Source organism: Canis lupus, chromosome 4 (genome assembly GCF_003254725.2).
Source record: "Canis lupus dingo isolate Sandy chromosome 4, ASM325472v2, whole genome shotgun sequence".
NCBI classification, from domain to species: Eukaryota; Metazoa; Chordata; class Mammalia; order Carnivora; family Canidae; genus Canis; species Canis lupus.
This window is the reverse complement of record NC_064246.1, coordinates 33065204-33086314: the sequence shown is the minus strand read 5'-3', so window position 1 is coordinate 33086314 and position 21111 is coordinate 33065204. Positions and strand designations below refer to the sequence as shown.

Sequence of the window (21111 nt, the reverse complement as noted above, 5' to 3'; positions counted from 1 at the left end):
TGATACATTAAATAAAAAGAATGTACTGATACCAAGTAGACAAACTAGCAGAGTGGATAAAGAATCATGACACAATCATATGCAGGTCACAAAAAATTCACTTTATATATAACAATATAGTTGTTTTAAAGTAAAACAAGAAAAAGTTCTACCATGCAAAAAAACAAAAGAAAGTAAGAGTGGTTATAAATTAGTATCAAATAAAGGAGGATTCAAAGCAATTACCAGGTACAAAAAGTGATCTTATAAAATGATAAAAGGGTCAATCTACTAAAAAGACATCGTGATCCTAAATGTGTATGCAACAAACTACAGAGTTGTACAACACATGAAGTAAAAACTGATAGAAGTGAAAGGAGAACAGTCAAATCCACAATTACAGTTGGATAGTCCTAACACTCCTCTCTTAATTAATAAAACAATTAGGCAATTAAATTAGCAATGATATAGGACTCAAGGATGCCATCAACAATGAGGATCTATTCAATATGTACAGAATATTCCATCCAGTAACAGCCAAATATACATTCTTTTCAAGAGTACATAGAACATTTACCAAAACATTTACCATAGAATATTACCACAGTGTAGGCCATAAAACAAACCACAGAAAACTAAAATAACAGAAATTGCACAGAATGTGTTTTCTGACCACAAGGGAATCAAATTAGAAATTAGTAATAGAAAAATTTCCAAACACTTGGATACTAAACAACATATTCATGGATCAAGGAAGTTTCAAGGAAAATTAAACACACACACGTCATATACTCCCTGAATACAAAAGAAATACATATCGAAAGTTGTAGAACACAGTTATAGCAGTAACAAAAAAGAGGAAAAAAAACCCAGATCAGTAACTGAACTGCCACCTTAAGACACTTAGGAAAAAAATACCAAAATAAACCAAAAGTAAGTAGAAAGAAGAATACAATCAAGAGCAGAAATCACTGAAACTGAACACAGAAAAGTAGAAGTAATCAAGGAAACAAAAAGCTGGTGCTTTGAAAAGTTCAATAAGATTGAAAAACCACTACAAATGATAAAGAGTATCAGAAAGATGACTCAAATTGCCAAAATCATGAATGAAACAGGGTCACAACACAGATCCTCCAACCATTAAAAGGGAATACTCTGAGTAACCTTACAGTCATAAATTTGACAAATGAGAAGAAATGGACAAATTTCTCAAAACCGCAAACTAAGAAAACTCATCTGAGATGACAGAGATCACCTGAATAGGTCTATAGCAATTTTAAAATTTCCCCCAAAAAGAAATCTCCAGGCCTAGATGGTCCACTGGAGAATTCTGCCAGTGTTTAAAGAATTAATACCAATTCTACACATTCTCTTCCAGAAAATAGAACTAGAGGAAAGAATACTTCCCCATTCATTTATGAGGCTAGAATTACCCTGACAGAAAACCAGACAGTGATAGTATAAAACAAAAACAAAAACCAGAAATCAACAGATTATTACTCCTCATGAATACAAACATAAACAATCCTTAACAAAATACTATTGATTAGAATTCAGAAATATATAAAAGAATTATACACTGTAAGTAAGTGGCATTTAGGTCAACAAGGTTGATTCAAAAATGATCAATGCAATCAATAGACTAAAGTGAAAAAAAATGACACATTCATATGTATTAGTATAGCAAAAGGACTGAACAAACTCCAACATACATAATGAAAACTCTCAGCAAACTAGAAATAGAAAGGAAATCCCTCAACTAGATAAAAAGCATCTTTCAAATATCTATAGCTAACATTTAATTAATGGTGAAAGACTGAATGCCTTTCCCCCTGTAAATCAGGAACATGGCAAGAATCTTCACTTTCATCACTCTTATTCAACATATAATTGGAAGCCCTAGCTAGTGGCATAATATCAGAATAGGAAATAGAAGACATACAGATAAAAATGTGAGAAAATTGTTCCTATTTGCAGATAAGAAAATTGTTCCTATTTTGATGACATGCGGTCCACATATAAAAATCCGTATCTACAGGAAAAACTCCCAGAACTAGGAAGTGAGTTTCCTAAGTTCATAGGATAAATGATCCATAAACAAAAATCAATTGTATTTCTAAATACCAGCAATGAACACATGAAACTCAAATTTAAAAGACAATATCATTTTAATCACTCAAAATGATAAAATACTTAATAAATCTAAGAAAGCATATGCAGAACTTATATTCTGAAAACTAGATAATGTTGATTAAAGAAATAAAAAAAATGATATAAATTAATGGAGAGATATACCTTATTCATGGACTGGAAGACCTAACACACTAAAGATGCTAACTCCAAAAGGATATTAGGTATAACACATTTTCTGTCAAAATCTTGGCAAGATCTTTTTTAGATAAACACAGGCTAATTCTAAAATTATGCAGAAAAGCAAATAAATTAGAATATATAAACAATTATGAAAAAGCAAAAGTACAAGGAATCATTCAACTTAAGACTTTTTATAGTTATAGCAATCAAAATAATGTAGTAATGGTGGAGGGGTAGACACATAGATCAATGTAATAGAAAACCCAGAAGTAGATCCATACAAATATATAATCAACTGATCTTTGACAAAAACACAAAAGTAATTCAATAGAAAAAGGATAATCTTTTTAAAAATTGATTCAAAGCAATTGGATATTTGTCGGAAAATAATGAACCCTGACTTAAGTCTCATATCTTACATAAAAATTAACTGATATTTGTCGGAAAATAATGAACCCTGACTTAAGTCTCATATCTTACATAAAAATTAACTCGAAATGGATCACAGATTTAAATGTAGAATGTAAAACTAGAAACACTTCAGAAGAAAACAAAATTTTCAGTGTCTTGGCCTTGGTGAAGAGTTTAGATATAATGTAAGAAGCACAATTCATAAAAGAAAAAATATTGATAAATTGGACTTAAGAATTAAAATCTTTTAATCTTGAGTGACTCTTTGAAGAAGATGGAAAGACAAACTATCGGGGGAAAATACTTCCAAACTACAGCCTTTACTCTTATGTAAAGGACTCAGAGAATATATCAAGAAATCTAAATTTAACAGTAAAAAAAATTAAAATCAAGTTAGAAAATACGACATGAAGATATATTCAAGAAAATGGCAAATAAGCACACAAAGAGACAATAAAACTATTAGCCATGAGGGAGATAGAAATTAAAACTACACTGATATATTACTACACACTTCTCAGAATGGCTAAAATTTAAAAATAGTAACACTACTAAAAGCTGATAAAGATGCAGAGAAACTATCACTCATACAATATTGATGAGAAACTGTTCTGGCAGTTGTGATAAACAGTTTGGGAATTTTTTTGAGTGCTAAACACAGAGTTATCATATGACCCAAAAATTACACTACTGGGCATTTATCCCAGAGAAATGAAAATTTACATCTATACAAGATCTTCTACACAAGTACTCACAGCAGCTTTATTTTTAATAGCCAAAAACTAGAAATGATCAAAATATCTCTCAATAGATGAAGTGGTTAAACTAACTGTGGATCATCCATATCAGGGAAATCTACTTGGCAATAAAAAGGAACAAATTATTGACAGACACAACTTCTTGGATGAATTTCCAAGGTGTTATTCTGAGTGAAAAAAAAAAAAAAAAACAATCTCAAAAGCTCACACACTATATAATGTCACTTATGCAAAATTCTTGAAACGTGTGAATTATAAGTATGAAAAACCAGATTAGCGATTGCCAGGGGTTAGGAATGGTAGAGGAAGAAGGAAATTATTGTGACTATTAAAAGGAGGCACACATAGCAGAACTTTGTAATGGCACAATAATTCTGCATCTTAAATATGGTGGAGTTGCTGGAATCTACACAGTTATAAAATGGCACAGAACTACACATATACCAATGTCAATTTCCTGGTTTTGATATTGTACTATGCTAACATAAAATGAAACTATTGTGGGATAATGGTGAACCGTACAAAGGATCTTTCTGTACTATTTTTATAACTTTTCATGAACCTGTAAGTATTTAAAATAAAAAGTAAAAAAAAATTAGAGTAATAAAACTATAATGCACACTAGAAGAATACAGAGGAAAATTATTCAAAACACTGATTATAGTGGTAGGGTCATATTTTTTGGGGGGAGGAGATGGAAAACATATTTAAGAAAATTCTCATCTCTATAAACTAAAGGTTATTTCCTAAGTATGAAAAAGAAGAAAGATAATTTACTCCTTTCAACAGTAAACAATGGAAATAGCTATAAAATACATGACTAACTAAACTATGAGACCAGGCAAGTTCAGAAATACTGGACATCTGAGCAACACTAAGCAGCAGCACTAAGAGCAAGTGTTGCTTCCCCATGATTCCCTATCTATTGGGAGTGTTTCTAAAACAAAAGAGAACTTGTGGAAAGAACTTAACTTAGAAACTTATTAGACTTAGATTTATAATTTGTAAGCAAAGGATGGGAGACCTGACCTTCAGCAAAAAAGATCGCAGAAGCAAGACAAGTTCCCAGATGCATGGCTCTGTTTCAGCGGTGAGTGCTGGAACACAGTACACTCCTGAACTCAAGTATACTATAAGTTACAGCAGTTTTAGGATGGATCTGAGAGCCAGAAGGTCTAGTTCTCAAATTTGGAACACATGTCTACCACTCTCTGGTCCAGAAACAGCCTAACTCTCCTATCATCTCTGATTTACCTTTGCTGTCTGCTTGTGAGCATCATAGACTAAGAATTGGTGAAGCTCCTGCTTCTCCGGGACGGGGATGGTGCTTTCCTGTCCTGGGGGCACTCGCCCAGGCCTTAGCCCGGCTCCTCGCGGGGCTCCTCCCCCTTGGATGTCTCTTGTTTCCTTACTGCCCGCCCCCCCCCCCCATCTTCCTACTTTGATAGAAGCTGAACTCTTCTCACTGTAGCATTCCAGCTGTTGTTCTTTCTAAATCTCAGGCCGAATTCGTAGATTTTCAGGATGATTTGAAGGTTATCTAGGTAATTTGATGGGGACAGGTGACTTGGGGACCCTACTCTTCCGCCATCTTGCCCTTCTTCCTCATAAACTAAGAATTAAGCAATGTCTTTGATTTAGTATCCAAAACCCTTAGCACATTGGATTGAAACATAGAATAAACTACTCAAAGTTCACTGAATGAATGAATGGTCTTATGGTTTAAAACCTGAAGGAATGTACTTTTTTTTGGGGAGGGGGTCATCAATTCCAGCTACTTATACTTAGTTCAGGTTTAAAGCCTAATCTAGGGCAGCCCCGGTGGCTTAGCAGTTTAGGGCCGCCTTCCGCCCAGGGCATGACCCTGGAGACCCTGGATTGAGTCCTGCATCAGGGTCCCTGCATGGAGCCTGCTTCTCCCTCTGCCTGTTTCTCTCTCTCTCTCTGTCTCTAATAAATAAAAAATCTTAAAAAAAAAATATAAAGCCTAATCTAATGACCACCACACAGAACTGAATTATGGATAGTCTGAAATAAAATGCTGTAGAAATGGAAAATACCCCTCAAATGGTAAAGATACACAGACAAACCCAAAACCCAAATATCAGTAAAATATCTCAATATCTTCTTTATATTGATTCCATGTTTAAATGATACGACTGGGTTAATCAAATATTTTATTAAAATTAAATCTGTGTGAGGCGCCTGGGTGCCTCAGTCAGTTAAGTGTCTGTCTTCAACTTAGATCATGATCCCAGGGTCAAGGGATCAAGCCTCAATCAGATCCCTGCTCAGTAGGGAGTCTACTACTCCCTCTCCCTCTGCCTTTCTCCATTTGTGTGCACTCTGTCTCAAATAAATAAATAAATAAATAAAATCTTTAAAAAATAAATAAATAAAACTAATTCTGTGTGTTTCTTTTTACTTTATTTTGGATAGTAGGGCATTTACCTTATATATGTAGCTCACATTATATTTCTACTGGAGCACGAATCTAGAGGGCAAAGTGCCTAATTTTTTCATAGTTGATACTATGAACTCATGAAGTTCTCTAGCTCTAGCCAGAAAAGTATCTTTTTGCTCCTCTGAGTCTACTTTAAACTTCTGATGACTTTTTAGATGAAATGGTAGATAGGAGGTGCTTTCTGTTAGAGAAATCACAGTGGTTTCTCTAAAACACTTTGTTTTATATAAAAACAAAGAGCAGGAGGTATGCATATGAATATATTCCATCCAAGTGGAAAAATAAAATATACTTGTAGAAAAACATACCTGGGATATCTGACATATAGTTTTAACAATATACAAAATATTCTAATTATACTTTAAGTTGGTGGGACAAAAACAAAAACAAAATAAAGGAAAAAGAAAACACGAAAAATAAAAGCATCTGAACTCAGGGTTCTAGAGGCAACTTCATTTCATAAAGCCTATCAAGACCAAGTTTTCATGTAAAAACATTTGTGTGAACTCCGTGTGGGATAAGATAAGGAGCTATGAGCCAATTCCTCCAGAACACTTGTAGCTTTTCCCTCAAACAGCTGCTTTTTCTTAACATAGAGGTGAGAACAGATGACAGTTTTCACCTGAAGTTAGAGTGTGGGGATTTTTACTTAACACTGAACTGTTAAAACTTCCTGATTCATGATTAGTTTGCTTATTTCTCCCTTTTCTGGAAGACTTTAGGGAGCTTCCTGGAATGGTCTTACTTGCTTGCAAAGGGCCTGTGGCACTTAGCACTAACAATACGAGCTGTCCTAGTAGATGAAACTCTATCACTAAAGATTTGTCTTTCATATACTCAAGTCCCCTCCACACTCTGAATCTACATCTCCACCTAACTTTTGATTAATTTCTTCTGAAAGACTGATTTGATCAAGTTACTTCTTGAAAGCTAATAGAATTATCCATTTCTCACTGATTGCTATCATTAAATTTCTAAGAGTAAAATCTTTCTATATCTATACCCTTGATGTACAAGTCAATAAATTAAATTCTATATCACACAAATGAAATGGATCCCAGTAGTAGAAAACTTTGGTGCTATCCTTTTTTTTCTAGCTACACTGCAGATACAAACTTTGCTTCTTTCAATGGATACTTTATACAAAGCTTTAAAAATGCCCTATTTGTTTCGGCACTGAAGGGCACAAATTTAGACACCCTTAAATTTATGACCAGACAAGTCACTCAACTTCTAGATTAAAATAGCCATGTAATAGTCATATACATATAACAGAATTCTTGTTGTGCTGTCATAAATACATGCAGCTAGAATGTGATAGCTCAGCCACACAGATGGCTCCTGTCAGCATTTAGCTCATTGAAACAGGCCATATTCAATGGCCCATATCTAAAAATGACTGACTAGACATTAACAATTTAAAAATAATTACATGAATCACATTATAATTATTATTTGTTTAAACACCAAAGTATATGAGTATTTCACTTAAAATACTTCTAGTGGCATATGCTATATATAAACAATAGTGAATATAAATAAACACTTCCACAAAGAAATAAATCATTTAATTCCCTTCAGAATATATATGAGTAGTAAAAGGACACCTCTCCAATTGGGATAAAATGGAATACTGAAGAATAAAATCAGGACGTTAATCTCACATAAATTAACTAATAATGCTACCCACTCCCAAATCAGGAAGGCATATAGTGTAAAAGAAAAAGGACTTAGGAAGAAGTCATCTGAAAACAAATCTTTGGGTTATGATGTTCCTTTCATTTAATATTTTGTCTCATCTCCCAGGCAAGCAAAAAAAAAAAGGGAGGGAGCAGAGTCCTTTAACAGTACATACATCATGCTGCCCCTGGCAAACTCCTTTTCCTTTGGAAATTATGTACAGTTGACATGATTTCTGTGATATGTCTATGATAAGGTTTTCTGATTTTTTTTCTATTTTATAAATAGTTATGATAGGAACATACTTAACTATGACATTTTGAGATATATGCATAACCCAGTAAATCTGAGACATTAGATCATAATTCTAAGCACAAAAATTGCTGATAATGTGGACCACATTCTAATTGTTGAGCTTATTTTAGTTATATACATATCTATTAAATACACCATAAAATGGATTAAATCTTTGATTCACTACTAGAAACTAATTCTAAGAGAACATTTAAAAATGTATATAAAATCATCTTTTCTCACCTCTTTGCTATATAATACTGTGAGTTCTTAAGATACGAGAGAAAACTAGTAAAGATCTAATTGTGTACATTCCGAATTTCAACTGGTAGACAACTTTCCCACTGATACTGATATAACAGCATTTCTTTCTACACTCAATTTTAAGAGTAATCCATGTGAGCCATTATGTGAAGGTCAGGTGGATCCTTGGGTCCATCTTATAATCCCTTCTTGGAGATTCAAGGGGATAAATAATAAGAAGGTTGATAGTGTGAGTCTAGAAAGGTTTTCTGGTATTTTGGCTGCTCTAGTTCGGTAAGATGTTTAAACAAATGCTTTAAATGTATATATTGTGAAAATTTAGAATTTACTTAATGTGCAATCTTCAAACACTGATGTTAAATGTTTTGAAACAATACTGGAAATACATCTAAAACATTTTAAATGAATCTTTTCACATAAGCGCCATCTTTTCTCACATAATCACCATCTTCCTAGTATTCTTAGTCTTACTTCAACTACTTTTGTGTGAATGATTAGATACGCTCCACACTGCTGTTCTTTGCAGGTTACCCATCTCGCCACTTTATCAGGTACTCTGTCCCTCAGATGAGAATATTTCACCAGAAGTAAGACTTCTCCATTCTCTTCCGACGGTACCATAATTTCCTATAGCCCATTCTTATCTCTTTTCCCTCTTTCTTTCCCTCCCTAAATCTGAAATCCACTTCCTTTATTTTCCTTCATTTCTTCCAAAAATGTCTATTTTTTTTTCATGTTTCTTTCCACCTCCTAAATGGCTGCCAACAAGTATTATAGATGGTATCTCTCTTTTCTCCACCATCTTTCAATGCTTTCTACTACAAACAGATTTCTTCCGCGGATGCCAGGAAATGTTCTGAGGACATGCTTACATATGCCTCATAAACCTGATTTAGATTTTACTTCAGATCCTCAACTAACTCAGAGAGTGTCATTTAAATTTCTCAATATATTTAGGGAATGGTAAAGAACAAGGGCTCAGACTATAACTTTCAATCTTCCCAAACTCTTATGAGCCAGATCAAAAAAAATGTTGCCTACGCTAAACTTGGGGATTTTGAAATTCAACATGTTTTGATTCTCTAAATCACTACCTAACAGACTCGTTGCCAAAGAAGAATCCCAACTGCACTACCCAACATCAATATCTTTTTTAAATATGTTGAGTTCCTGCTAAAAAAAGAACATGTAGAGTCAAGTATAACTTTTTAGAAGAGAAAAGAAAATCTTTATTATTGTAAAATGATTTCTAAGATACAATAATTTTATTTCAAATGAATCTTAAGTGCCAAAAACATAAAAATCAACTTTAAAAATAAACTCAATATTTAATGTTAATAGTTAATAATTGTCTTAGTATCATGTATTATATTACATTAACTAAGTAAATAAATATATGTAACTACCTCTTTACCTAAATACAACTCAGTAAAATTACTTTTTCAGTAATTCCTGGATAAAATTTTTAATTCTATCTTTCAAATGGGCTTTAATACCAACTTCAACTACTTCCCTAAACATACAACTGTGCTGCAGTTGAAATCATGTACTTACTATTGCCTAAATGTATCTTTCTACCTCATCATCACCTTTACTTGTACTTCCTTTTGTCAAGAATATTTCTCCCATTTCAATCGCAAAACCTCTCTCAATCCTTCAAGGCTCCTCAGTGTACCTTTGTGGGAAGGAACCTTGAACTAGCAGTGAACAGCCTGAAGCTACAGTATTATCTCAGTCACTGATTGATTATGAAACTTTAATATCCCACTTAATCTCCTTGCCTTTTGTTAGCTTAGATAAGTATAAAACAAAAGTCCTAAGCTAGGTGATTTCTAAAGTAGAAGATGGCAAGGAAGCCTAAAGTCTGGTTTGTTAGGAGTGTTGGACTGAAAAACGGACCTTCATTTCACCCAAAATTATAGTAAACTAAGCAATGTCTTGGGGTTGTTTCCCACCATTTACCTTTGTCTGATTAATATCCAGTTTTCAGAACAATAAGATCGAAGAAGCCAGAGATGGTATAAAAACACCCATGAGGATGGGAAAATGGAACTTCTCACACTTAAAGAAATCACCAACCTACTTAGTATCAGAAGGCACAAATATCTGTGAGGAAACTGGAGAAATGGGGGAGGCCCAAACTCCTATCTAGAAGCAAAAGGTAGTCTTATTTTGCAATTTCCTCAAACCAGTAAGTTTCCACCTCCTTTAAAGAAATATTACATCATCTCTGTCTACCGGTATATTTCACTTTCTAGAATTCAATCACAACCTTTACCTTCTTCAACAAGCTCCTTGATTCTTCCAACTAGACCTTCCTCATCTTTTGAACCTAACAGAACTCACTTCACTTTAATTGTATCACATCACCAGTTCCTTTGATAAGTACCTGCTAGTAGAAGGAATCCTTATTGGACTGTGTATTTTCTTCCCCAATTCCTACTTCTACTTCAAGAGCCTAGTCACTGAGATTGGAGCTTACAAACTTCTGTTGAATAAATTAATTAATAATTAATTAATAATTAATAAATTAATTATTAGCATTTTACCTTAGAGCACACACAAAAAATTACTTATTAGATGAAAATGAAAAAAAAAAGTAATAAACTTTAAAGCCTATAGTTAGGTTTTAAAAAATTGGATTGCTGATTACATTAACCATTATGGTTCCCTGTTCATTTATGTTACTAGGATTCTACTGCTAAAATAAGGCAAAAGAAGAGTCAAAAGTGGCTTATTAGGCATTTTCTTAACAAATAATGTCTATTAGTTGGCACCCAACAACAGGATTATGATGACTGGATGGCCATGTGATGATTCTCTGGCTCAGGAACACCCTGAACTAAGTTTCAGAACTCAGGTTAAATTATGGTCAGTGTATTTTAGACTAAATATATTTCAAAAAATAAGAAAGCATGGTTACTTTCTACTGTTTAGAAGAAATCATTCCCAAATCATGCCTTAAACATAACCTTTACTATCTATATCTTAATGCCTTTATACTTGAGTAATTGTAATAGAATATATTTGAAAGGTTTCAACAACAACAAAAGAATAAGCTACATCACGTATTTCCAGAGTCATGCTGCTAAAAAGGGAAGACTGCATTCTGTGGATTTCTGTTTCTTTTAGGGCATGGGGAAATACTACTCTCATAAATACATGCAATGAGAGACTAGACACTCAAAATGGGCTACAGTGTGCAGAACAGAAAAGCTATTAAATGCACATTCATTTATATAAGACAAACAAGAGAAGCTTTAGAAAGCACATAAACACCTAAAACACAAGAAAAATCAACTTACCTAGAAAAAATTACAGTCATGGCAGATTCAAAATTATTAGGTTAGAGGAAAAAGAGTGAAATAAACATTGAAAGAGTAAATGACATGCGAAGAGGTTAAGGACATATGTTACTTACGGGAATTCTTCTCCAGGGTGTTTGAGTATATTTATCAGCATATGTGCACTTTTCCTCTTTAGATTTCTGGTGGCAGTTACACCGGGTTGCCTGAATAAAATCACAAATGTTGACACCGGTGTAATTTCATATACACATATTTACATACAAAGTAATCAGAGGCTTTCATAAAGGGTACAAAAGGGTACAAGACCACCACCACAGAAACAGGGCAAACAGCCAGGTCTATTCAGTAGTTTCCCATTTGATTCAGAGATTGGGTTCTAGAGTCAGTCAGTAAAGCTAAAATTTTGAACAGTAAGAACTTTGGGAATCTCTTCATTGTCCATAAACGCATTATTTATGATCCTATGTATATAAATATATACAATACTATGTATATGAATGTAAAACATATATATCAACATACAGTTTATAAAGAATACAATTGCAAAATATAATGTATTTCTCTAAACTATAATGGTACAATAGACACTACACCACAGTTTCTTAAGTTTATTTTTGATGGCAATAAACTGGATATTAAATACGACCAGTCCACAAGTTAGGTTGTCTATTTATATGTGCAGTGCTTTTAAGCCTCCTTAATAATGTGTTAACCTTACTGCACTAAAGAATTTGAAGGACCACTGCCTTTTGATAAGATCCATCTGACCATTTCAGTTCACAAATGAATCCTCTACATATGGTTTCACTCAAAGCATACTCATTTAGTCATTTATACAACACAAAGCAATGTACCTAATTGTGTGAACTTTGGTCTCTCAAATATCAAATTTTTAAGAAAGAATGAAAACAATGATAATGAGAATTTCTCCCTAGTATGAAGTTAGACTATAACCATATTATGTATTAAACAACCTCACTGGAGGTAAACATACTTACTCTCTTGTAGGAAAACCCACATAGCAAATTCTTTTTTTTCTTTTTTTAAGATTTTATTTATTTATTCATGAAACACAGAGAGAGGCAGAGACACAGGCAGAGGGAGAAGCAGGCTCCATGCAGGGAGCCTGATGCGGGACTCGATCCCAGGACTCTAAGATCATGCCCTGGGCTGAAGGCAGACGCTCAACCGCTGAGCCACCCAGGCGTCCCATCACATAGCAAATTCTTGATTACTGCATCAAATTAAAACTATGTGTCTAGTTTAAAAATATTTACCAAAATTCAGAATTTTTCTTAATTTTAATCAGATTGTTCCCTTTTCCATATATAAAAGATCTAATTAAAAACAGCTCTGTAGTATAGACATTTTTCCATTCCTTATAGTACATATTTCCCATTCCTAAGAAATGGGATAGTCACTGAAACAGAATTCACTAAAGAAGCAGACAACTGAAAAGTCTGTCTCATGGGGGCACCCAGGTGGCTCAGGTGGTTCAGCATCCGACTCTTGGTTTTGGTTCACATCATGATCTCAGGGTCCTGAGATGGAATCTCACTCTGGCTCTGTGCTCAGCACAGAATCTGCTTGAGATTCTCTCTCTCCCTCTGCCCCTTGCCCTGTTCATTTTCTCTCTCTCTCAAAATCTTAAAAAAAAAAAGTCTCCTAGAATTCACTGTAATAGGATATAACTTTTAATATATATGGGAGGTATGTAAAGATAAAACATTTACCTCTTTTTTTGTTTTAAGATTTTGAGAGAGAGAGAGAAAGAAAGAGAGAGATCACAAGCAGGGTAGAAGGGGAGAGGGAGGAGCAGACTCCCAGCTAAGCAGGGAGCCTCATGCCAGACTCAATCCCAAGACCCTGTGATCATGACCTGAGCTGAAGGCAGATGCTTAACCGACTGAGACACCCAGGCGCCCTAAAACATTTATCTTAATGCAAACACATTATGTATTCTATCCTGAGTACTGTAATTCCAGAATTAATTTCCTTTTTGTTGTCTATGTGTTAGCCTGTTTAATTAAGCTGAGTTCCATTTTCTATGACTCTATAAAGGAAAGTCTACACAAGTAACTTCACCAGATTATTTTAAGGACTCAATGAGAAAATGTATCTAAATTAACTATTACTAAGTAGTATATTGAGGGGAAAATAAAAGGGTACTCTCAGCATTTTAAATAAGGTTTAAATAGCTGAGCTTCTATACTTTCCAGTTAAATTCTGGGAGCATTGCAATCTGATTTTATATATGCACATTTCACACAAAATATGAATTCAACACTTTATATGGTCGCTTTTCTGAAAGTCTGCATGCACACACAGGCTAGGGGTGAGTGCTTTTATTCAAAAAAAAAAAGGTAAAATTCATAGAAAGCTAGAACTAGAAAAGGACTTTGAAATCACTGAGAAAATCCTTCACATTTTTCCTTTTTATTTCTTAAATTCCAGTGTGGTTAACATACAGTGATAAATGAGTTTGAGATGTATAACATAATGATCCACCAATTCCATACATTACTGTGTTCAACAAGACAAACACACTCCTAATTCCCTTCACCTATTTCACCCTCCCCATCCACCTCCCCTTTGGTAACCATCTGTTTGTTCTCAACAGTTTGTTTCCCCTCCCCCCATTATTATTTGTTTTTTTCTTAAATTCCACACATGAATGAAATCCTATGGTATCTGTCTTTTTCTAACTGGTTTGTTTCATTTAGCATTATACTCTCTACCTCTACCCATGTTGTTGCAAATGGCAAGATTTCATTCTTTTTTATGGCTGAATGATATTCTAATACATATACATATACGTGTGTGCTTAATGGAATACATATTTATGTGTATACACATACACACATACACACTCTTGCATATACATAAACCATATTTTCTTTATCCCCTCATCTTTTGATGGACACTTGGGCTACTTCTATAGTTTGGTTATTGTAAATAATGCTGAAACAAACATAGGGGTGCGTATATCCCTTCAAATTATTGTATTCTTTGAGTAAATATTCAGTAGTGTAATTACTGGATTGTATGGTAATTATATTTTTAAGTTTTTCAGGAACTTCCATATTGTCTTCCACTGTGGCTGCACCGGTTTGCATTCCCATCAACAGTGTACAGGGGTTCCTTTTTCTCCACATCCTCACCAACACTTATTGTTGAGTTTTCTTACGTTAGCCCTTCTGACAGGTGTGAGGTGGTATCTCACTGTGACTTTGATTATCCCTGATGATAAATGATACTGAGCATTATTTCATGTGTCTGTTGGCCATCTGTAGGTCTTCACTGGAGGAATGCTTATTCATGTCTTCTGTGCATTCTTAAATTGGATTGTCTTTTTGGTGTTGGTGTTTAAGTTCTTTGTATATTTTGGATACTGATCCTTTCTTGAACATGTCACACACAAATATCTTCTCCCTTGCAGTAGGCTGTCATTTAGTTTTGTAGGTTGTTTCCTTTGCCATGCAGAAGCTTTTGATTTTGATGTAATCCCAATAGTTTATTTTTGCTTTTGTTTCCCTTGCCTCAGAAGAATGTTACTATGACCAATGTCAGAGAAATTACTGCCTGTGCTCTCTTCTAGGCTTTTTATGGTTTTAGGTCTCACATTTATGGTCTTTAATCCATTTTCTAAAAGACTTTATTTACTCATTTGAGAGAGAGGAAGAGAGAGCATAAGTGAGGGGAGGGTGAAGCATACTTCCCACTGAGCAGGGAGCCCGATGTGGTGCTTGACCCCAGGACCCTGAGATCATGACCTGAGCTGAAGGCAAATGCTTAACCAACTGAGCCACCCAGGTGCCTTGGTCTTTAATCCATTTTTAGTTTATTTTATGTACAGTGGAAGAAAGTTGTCCAGTTTCCTTCTTTTGCATGTAGCCCTTTCAGTTCTCCCAATACCATTTGATGAAGAGAGACAATCTTTCCCATTGCATATTTCTGCTTCCTTTGCATATTAATTGACCATATAATTGCAGGGTTTTTTTTAATTTTTATTTATTTTTATTATTATTTTTTTATAATTGCAGGTTTATTTCTGAGTTTTCTATTCTGTTCCACTGACCTATGTGTCTATTTTTATACCAGGGCCATGCTGTTTTGATTACTACAGCTTTGTAATATAACCTGACATCTCAAATACCACAAGTTTTGTTTTTCAAGATTGTTTTGGCTATTTGGGGTCTTTTGTGGTTCCACACAAATTTTAGGATTCCTTATTTTAGTTCTGTGAAAAAAATGCTGTTGGTGTTTTGATAGCAACTGTATTAAATCTGGATATTGCTTTAGGTAATACAGACAATTTAAGAATATTTGTTCTTCCAATCCATAAGCATGGGATGTCCTTCCAATTCTTTGTGTCATATTCAATTTCTTTCATCAATATTTTATAGTTTTCAGAGTATAGGTCTTTCACTCTTTGGTTGTTTATTCCTAGGTATTTTATTCTTGGTGCAATGGCAAATGGGATTGTTTTATTAATTTCTCATTCTGCCGCTTAATTATTAATACATAGAAATGCAGTAGATTCCTGTATGCTGATTTTGTATCCTGCAAGTTTCCTAAATTCATTTGTCAATTCTAGTAGTTTTTTTGGTGGAGTCTTTTGGTTTTCTACATAAAGTATCACGTTATCTGCAAAAAGTAAAGGTTTTTCTTCCTTACCAATATGGATGCCTTTTATTTCTTTTTGTTGCTGATTGCCGTGGCTAGGATTTCCAATACTATGTTGAATAAAAGTGGTGAGACTGGACATCCTTGACTTGCTCCTGCCCTTAGAGGAAAAGCTCTCAGTTTTCCCCCATTGAGTATGATGTTAGCCATGGATTTTTCATATGTGACCTTTATTATGTTGATGTATGCTCCCTGTAAACCTACTTTCTTGAGGTTTTTTATCTTGACCAATGTTGTACTTTTCCAAATGCTTTTTCTGCATCTCTTGAAATGATATGGTTCTTATCTTTTGTCTTATTGTGGTGATGTATCATGTTGATTGACTGGCAAATATTGAACCATCCTTGCATTCCAGCAATAAATCCCACTTGATCATGGTGAATGATTGCTTTAATGTATTGTTGGATTCAATCTGCTAGTATTTTGTTGAGGAATTCTGCATCTATGTTCATCAGAGATCTTATCCTATGGTTCTTTTTGGGATGTCTTTATATGATTTTGTTTATTGGTAGTTTTTTGATTACTGATTCAATTCCATTGCTGATAATTGCTCTTTTCAAATTTTTTATTCTTCCTGCTTCAGTTTAGAAAGATGACGTTTCTAGGAATTTATCCATTTCCTCTAGGTTGTCTGATTTGTTGGCATAAAAGTTTTCAAAATATTCTCTTATAATCATTTGTATTTCTGTTCTGCTGGGTGTTATTTCTCCTCTTAGATTTGTGATTTTGAGTCCTCTTTTTCTTAATAAGTCTGATTATTAGACTTATTAGATATTTATCAATTTTGCTGATCTTTTCAAAGAGCCAGCTCCTGATCTCATTGATCTGTTCTACTGTTTAAGTTTCTGTATCATTTATTTTTGCTCTAGTCTTTATTATTTCCTTCCTTATGCTGGTTATGAGTATTGTTCGTTCTTTTTCCTAGCTCCTTTAGGGGTAAGGTTAGGTTGTTTATTTGAGATGTTTCTTGATTCCTCTTTTTTTTTTTTTTTTAAGATTTTATTTATTCATGAGAGACACCGAGAGAGGCAGAGAGACAGGCAGAGGGAGAAGCAGGCTCCCCACAAGGAGCCCAATGCAGGACTCCATCCTGGTATGCCAGAATCATGCCTGAGCCAAAGCCAGATGCTCAACCACTGAGCCACCCAGGTGTCCCGAGATGTTTCTTGCTTCTTAATGTAGCAATTTTTATTTCTCTCCACGTAATTTTTCATTCATTCTTTAATAGTATGTTATTTAACCTCCATGTATTTACTCTTTCCAGATTCTTTTCTTGTGGCTTACTTCCAGTTTCATAGTGCTGTAGTTAGAAACGATGTATGGTATGGCTTTGATCTTTCTGAATTTGTTGAGACTTGTTTTGTGGCCTAATATGTAATACATTCTGGAGGATGTACCATGTGCACTTGAAAAAAATGTGCATTCTGGCTTTTAGGATGTAATGTTCTAATCACATATGTTAAATTTATCTGGCCCAGAGTGTCATTCAAAGCCACTGTTTGTTGATTCTGTTTAGATAATCTGTTTGTTGATGTAAATGAGGTGTTTAAGCCCACTACTATTACTGAATTATTAGTTCCTTTATATTTGTTATTAACAATTTTATGTATTTGAGTGCTCCCATGTTGGATGCATACATATTTACTATTGTTATATCTTCTTGTTGGCCTGTCCCCTCAATGGTTATATAGTGTCCTTTATCTCTTGCTAGTTTTTTTAAGTCTATTTTGTCTGATATAAGTACTGCTACCCCTACTTTCTTTTCAGACTCATTTGCATGATAAATGTTTCTCCATCACCTAACTTTCAATCTGCAGTTTCCTTTGGTCCGAAATGTGTCTCTTGTGGCAGCATAAAGGTAAGTCTTGTTTTTGTCCTCATTCTGTCACCCTATGCCTTTTGATTGGAGCATTTAGTCCATTTACATTCAATGTAAGTACTCACATATATTTATTGCCATTTTGTTGCTTGTTTTACAGTTCTTCTCTGATCTTTTCTTTTTTGCTCTCTTTTAGGCTTTCTTTAGTGAGATACTTAGATTCTTTTCTCTTTACTTTTTCATATCTATTACTGGGACTTGATTTGTGGTTACAAATCAAGGTTCGTATGGAACATCTTCTGCATATAGTAGTCTATATTAAGTTGATGTGTCGCTTAACAAACTCTTTATTCTTCTCTCTACATTTAGGTAACATGCTTTTATTTTGCGAATCCCTTGACTGATTTTTATAGATACATTTATTTTTACTGCTTTTATGTGTCCTACTTTTTCTACTCTTACTTATAGTCTTTCCTTCTCAAAGAGTCTCCTTTAGCATATTTTGTGAGGCTGGTTTAGTGGTCAATAACTCCATTAGCTTTTGCTTGTCTGAAAACTTCTCTCTACTCTGAATGATAGCTTTGCTGGATAGAATACTCTTGGCTGCAGATTTTACCTTTCAGCACTTTGAATATATCATGCCACTCCCTTCTGGCCTGAAGTTTTGCTGAAAAAATCTGCTGATAGCCTTAGGGGGTTTCTCTTTTAATGCAATTGTGTTCTTTCTTCTTGATGCTTTTAGAATTTTCTCTTTATCACTACTTTTTGCCATTTTAATTACTATATGTCTTGATGTGGACCTCTTTGGATTAATTTTGTTGGAGGATCCTCATGCTTCCTGGATCTAGATGTCTGTTTCCTTCCCCAGAGTGGGGAAGTTTTCAGCTACTATCTCTTCAAATAAATTTTCTGCCTCCTTTACGCTCTTCTTCTCCTGGGATCCCCATATATTATGCTTGATGGAGTCTCTGAGTTCCCTAAGTCTATTCTCATTTTGCATAATTTTTTTTTTCTCTCACCTGCTCAGATTGATTACCTTCCATTAATCTCTTCCAGGCCACTAATTCATTCCTCTGCTTCTTCTATGCCTGCTATTTATTTCATCTAGTTGTATTTTTTATTTCATTTGTTGTGTTATTTCTGATTGTGGTTCTTTTTCATCTCTTTGTTAAGGATCTCACTGATGTCTTCCACTCTTTTATCAAGTCCAGAGAGTATCTTTATCATCATTACTTTAAATTCTTTATCAGGCATATTACTTATATCTGTTTCCCTTAGAAGTCTCTTATTGTTGTCTTGTCCTTTTCTTTCATTTGGGACATATTTCTCTGTCTCCTCATTTTGTCTAACTCCCTGTGTCTGTTTCCAAGTGTTAGGAAATTTAGCTATGTCCCCTGCTCTTGAAAAATAAAGCTCTTATGAAGAAGAGGTCCTAGAGTGCCCTGCAGTGCAGTGCTCCTTGTTCCCCAGGCATTTCACGGTGGAGTTTCTTCTATGTGTGTTGTGTATGCTCTGGTGTTGTGTCCTGTTCACTTTTTCTTTTGTCTGCAGAGGTTCTCTTTGCCTGTTGTGGGCAGTGCTTGGTTCCTGGCTAGGGTGCAGTGCACAATTTTAACACCATGGGCTTCCACAGGGCCTACTGCCAATGGGCCCTTGCAAAATGCCTGGGTCAGGAGACAGTGTTGGCAAGGTTTATATAGGTCTTCTGGGGGAGGGGACCTGCAGTACTGGGGGTTGAAACAAGTATGACTGGGAAGGATGGATATCCCAAAGCATGGGGAGGTGGGCAGGGCTTGGTGTTAGCAAGTTAGTTAGTGAATATCAGTACTTGGCTGGTTCACACAGGTGGCCATGTGTTTATGCTGGGGGAGTGGAGGAGGCAGATGGCACTGCCATCTCCTCTGTTCCTGCAGAAATTCCTCAGCAATCCTTGCCCCTCAAGGACATGCTCCAAAATGAGTAAACTACTCTCCCTTTTGTTTGTTGTGTTTTTCAAACTGCTGCTTTTATGCTGTATCTCTGTGGGTCATCATGCTATCTCTTGAAGGGCAGGGACTCCACTTCCTCTCACCCTTCAGGCTCTCTCAGATCCAAGCCCACGGATTTTTAAAATTCCAGGCTTTAAGTCTCCTTGTAAGAACTCATGAAATTCAGTCCCTCTTGCTTTCAAAGCCAAATGTTATGGGGATTTGTCTTCCCTGAGCAGGCATCCCAGTGTGATAGTGTGTTTCTCTCCCTTCTCCATGCCTGGGCCTCCCTCTTCTCCACAGATGGCTGCAGTCTCTTTTGTTCCCCACCACATCTCCACTCTTCCTATCCTCTTTTTTTTTTTAATATTTTATTTATTTATTCATGAGAGACACAGAGAGAGGGAAAGACAGAGAGAGAGGCAGAGAAACAGGCAAAGGAAGAAACAGGCTCCATGCAGGGAGCCCGATGTAGGACTTGATCCCGGGTCTCTAGGATCATGCCCTGGGCCGAAGGCGGCACTAAACCATTGAGCCACCCGGGCTGCCCCCTACCCTCTTCAATGTGGCTTCCTCTCTACCTTTAGTTATGGAGTTTCTTCCACCTGTCATCAGCTCATTTTCTGTATTATTTGCACTGATGTGAGTGTTATCTAGGTACACCTGTGGGATAAGCTAAGTTTAGGATCCTCTTACTCCACCATCTTCGCAGCATCCAAAACCTTCACATTTTTGATAAGAAAAGCACTGGAAAATGGTAGAAACTGCCAATGTTATTCAGCTAATTAATACTGAAGTCAAAACAAAGTCCTCTAATTTATGATGATGTTTTGCTATTAAGAAAAATAGTTTAGAGATGTGAGGAAAGAAAAAGTATTTTAAATAGAAAGACAATTTTAATTTTCATAATGTGAAAAATGTTGCTACTGATCTCTACCTACAGTGGTTTATATCTTTCTAAATTCTCTTGATTTGAACAAGTGACTTCCTAGAGTTCCATTACTAAACTAAAGATAGGTAATGAGCTCTTCTAAAATAAATATAATTTCTAGGTTTAATATAGCAAATACAGAGAATTTCAAAGAACCTTTTGCTGAGAAGTAATGCTTTCAACTTTTCTTCTGTTTTCTTTCTTTAGGATTCTCTTAGACATTTCTACAATCTTTAT

At 34.9% G+C, this 21111-nt stretch overlaps 1 protein-coding gene across 12 annotated transcripts in view; it reads right to left on the bottom strand.

Moving 5' to 3' along the window:
* The window catches only part of CCSER2 (coiled-coil serine rich protein 2), a 189695-nt gene that overhangs the window by 21288 nt on the left and 147296 nt on the right, over positions 1-21111 (bottom strand). For 11 of the 12 annotated variants that reach the window (XM_025435088.3, XM_025435092.3, XM_025435090.3 and 8 more), the window contains one exon: positions 11585-11674. In XM_025435088.3, the coding sequence (XP_025290873.1) occupies positions 11585-11674 (90 nt within the window). Of the gene's footprint in view, positions 1-10552; positions 10652-11584; positions 11675-21111 lie in introns of those variants that run through there. The other variant, XR_003131035.3, reaches the window with a different exon arrangement.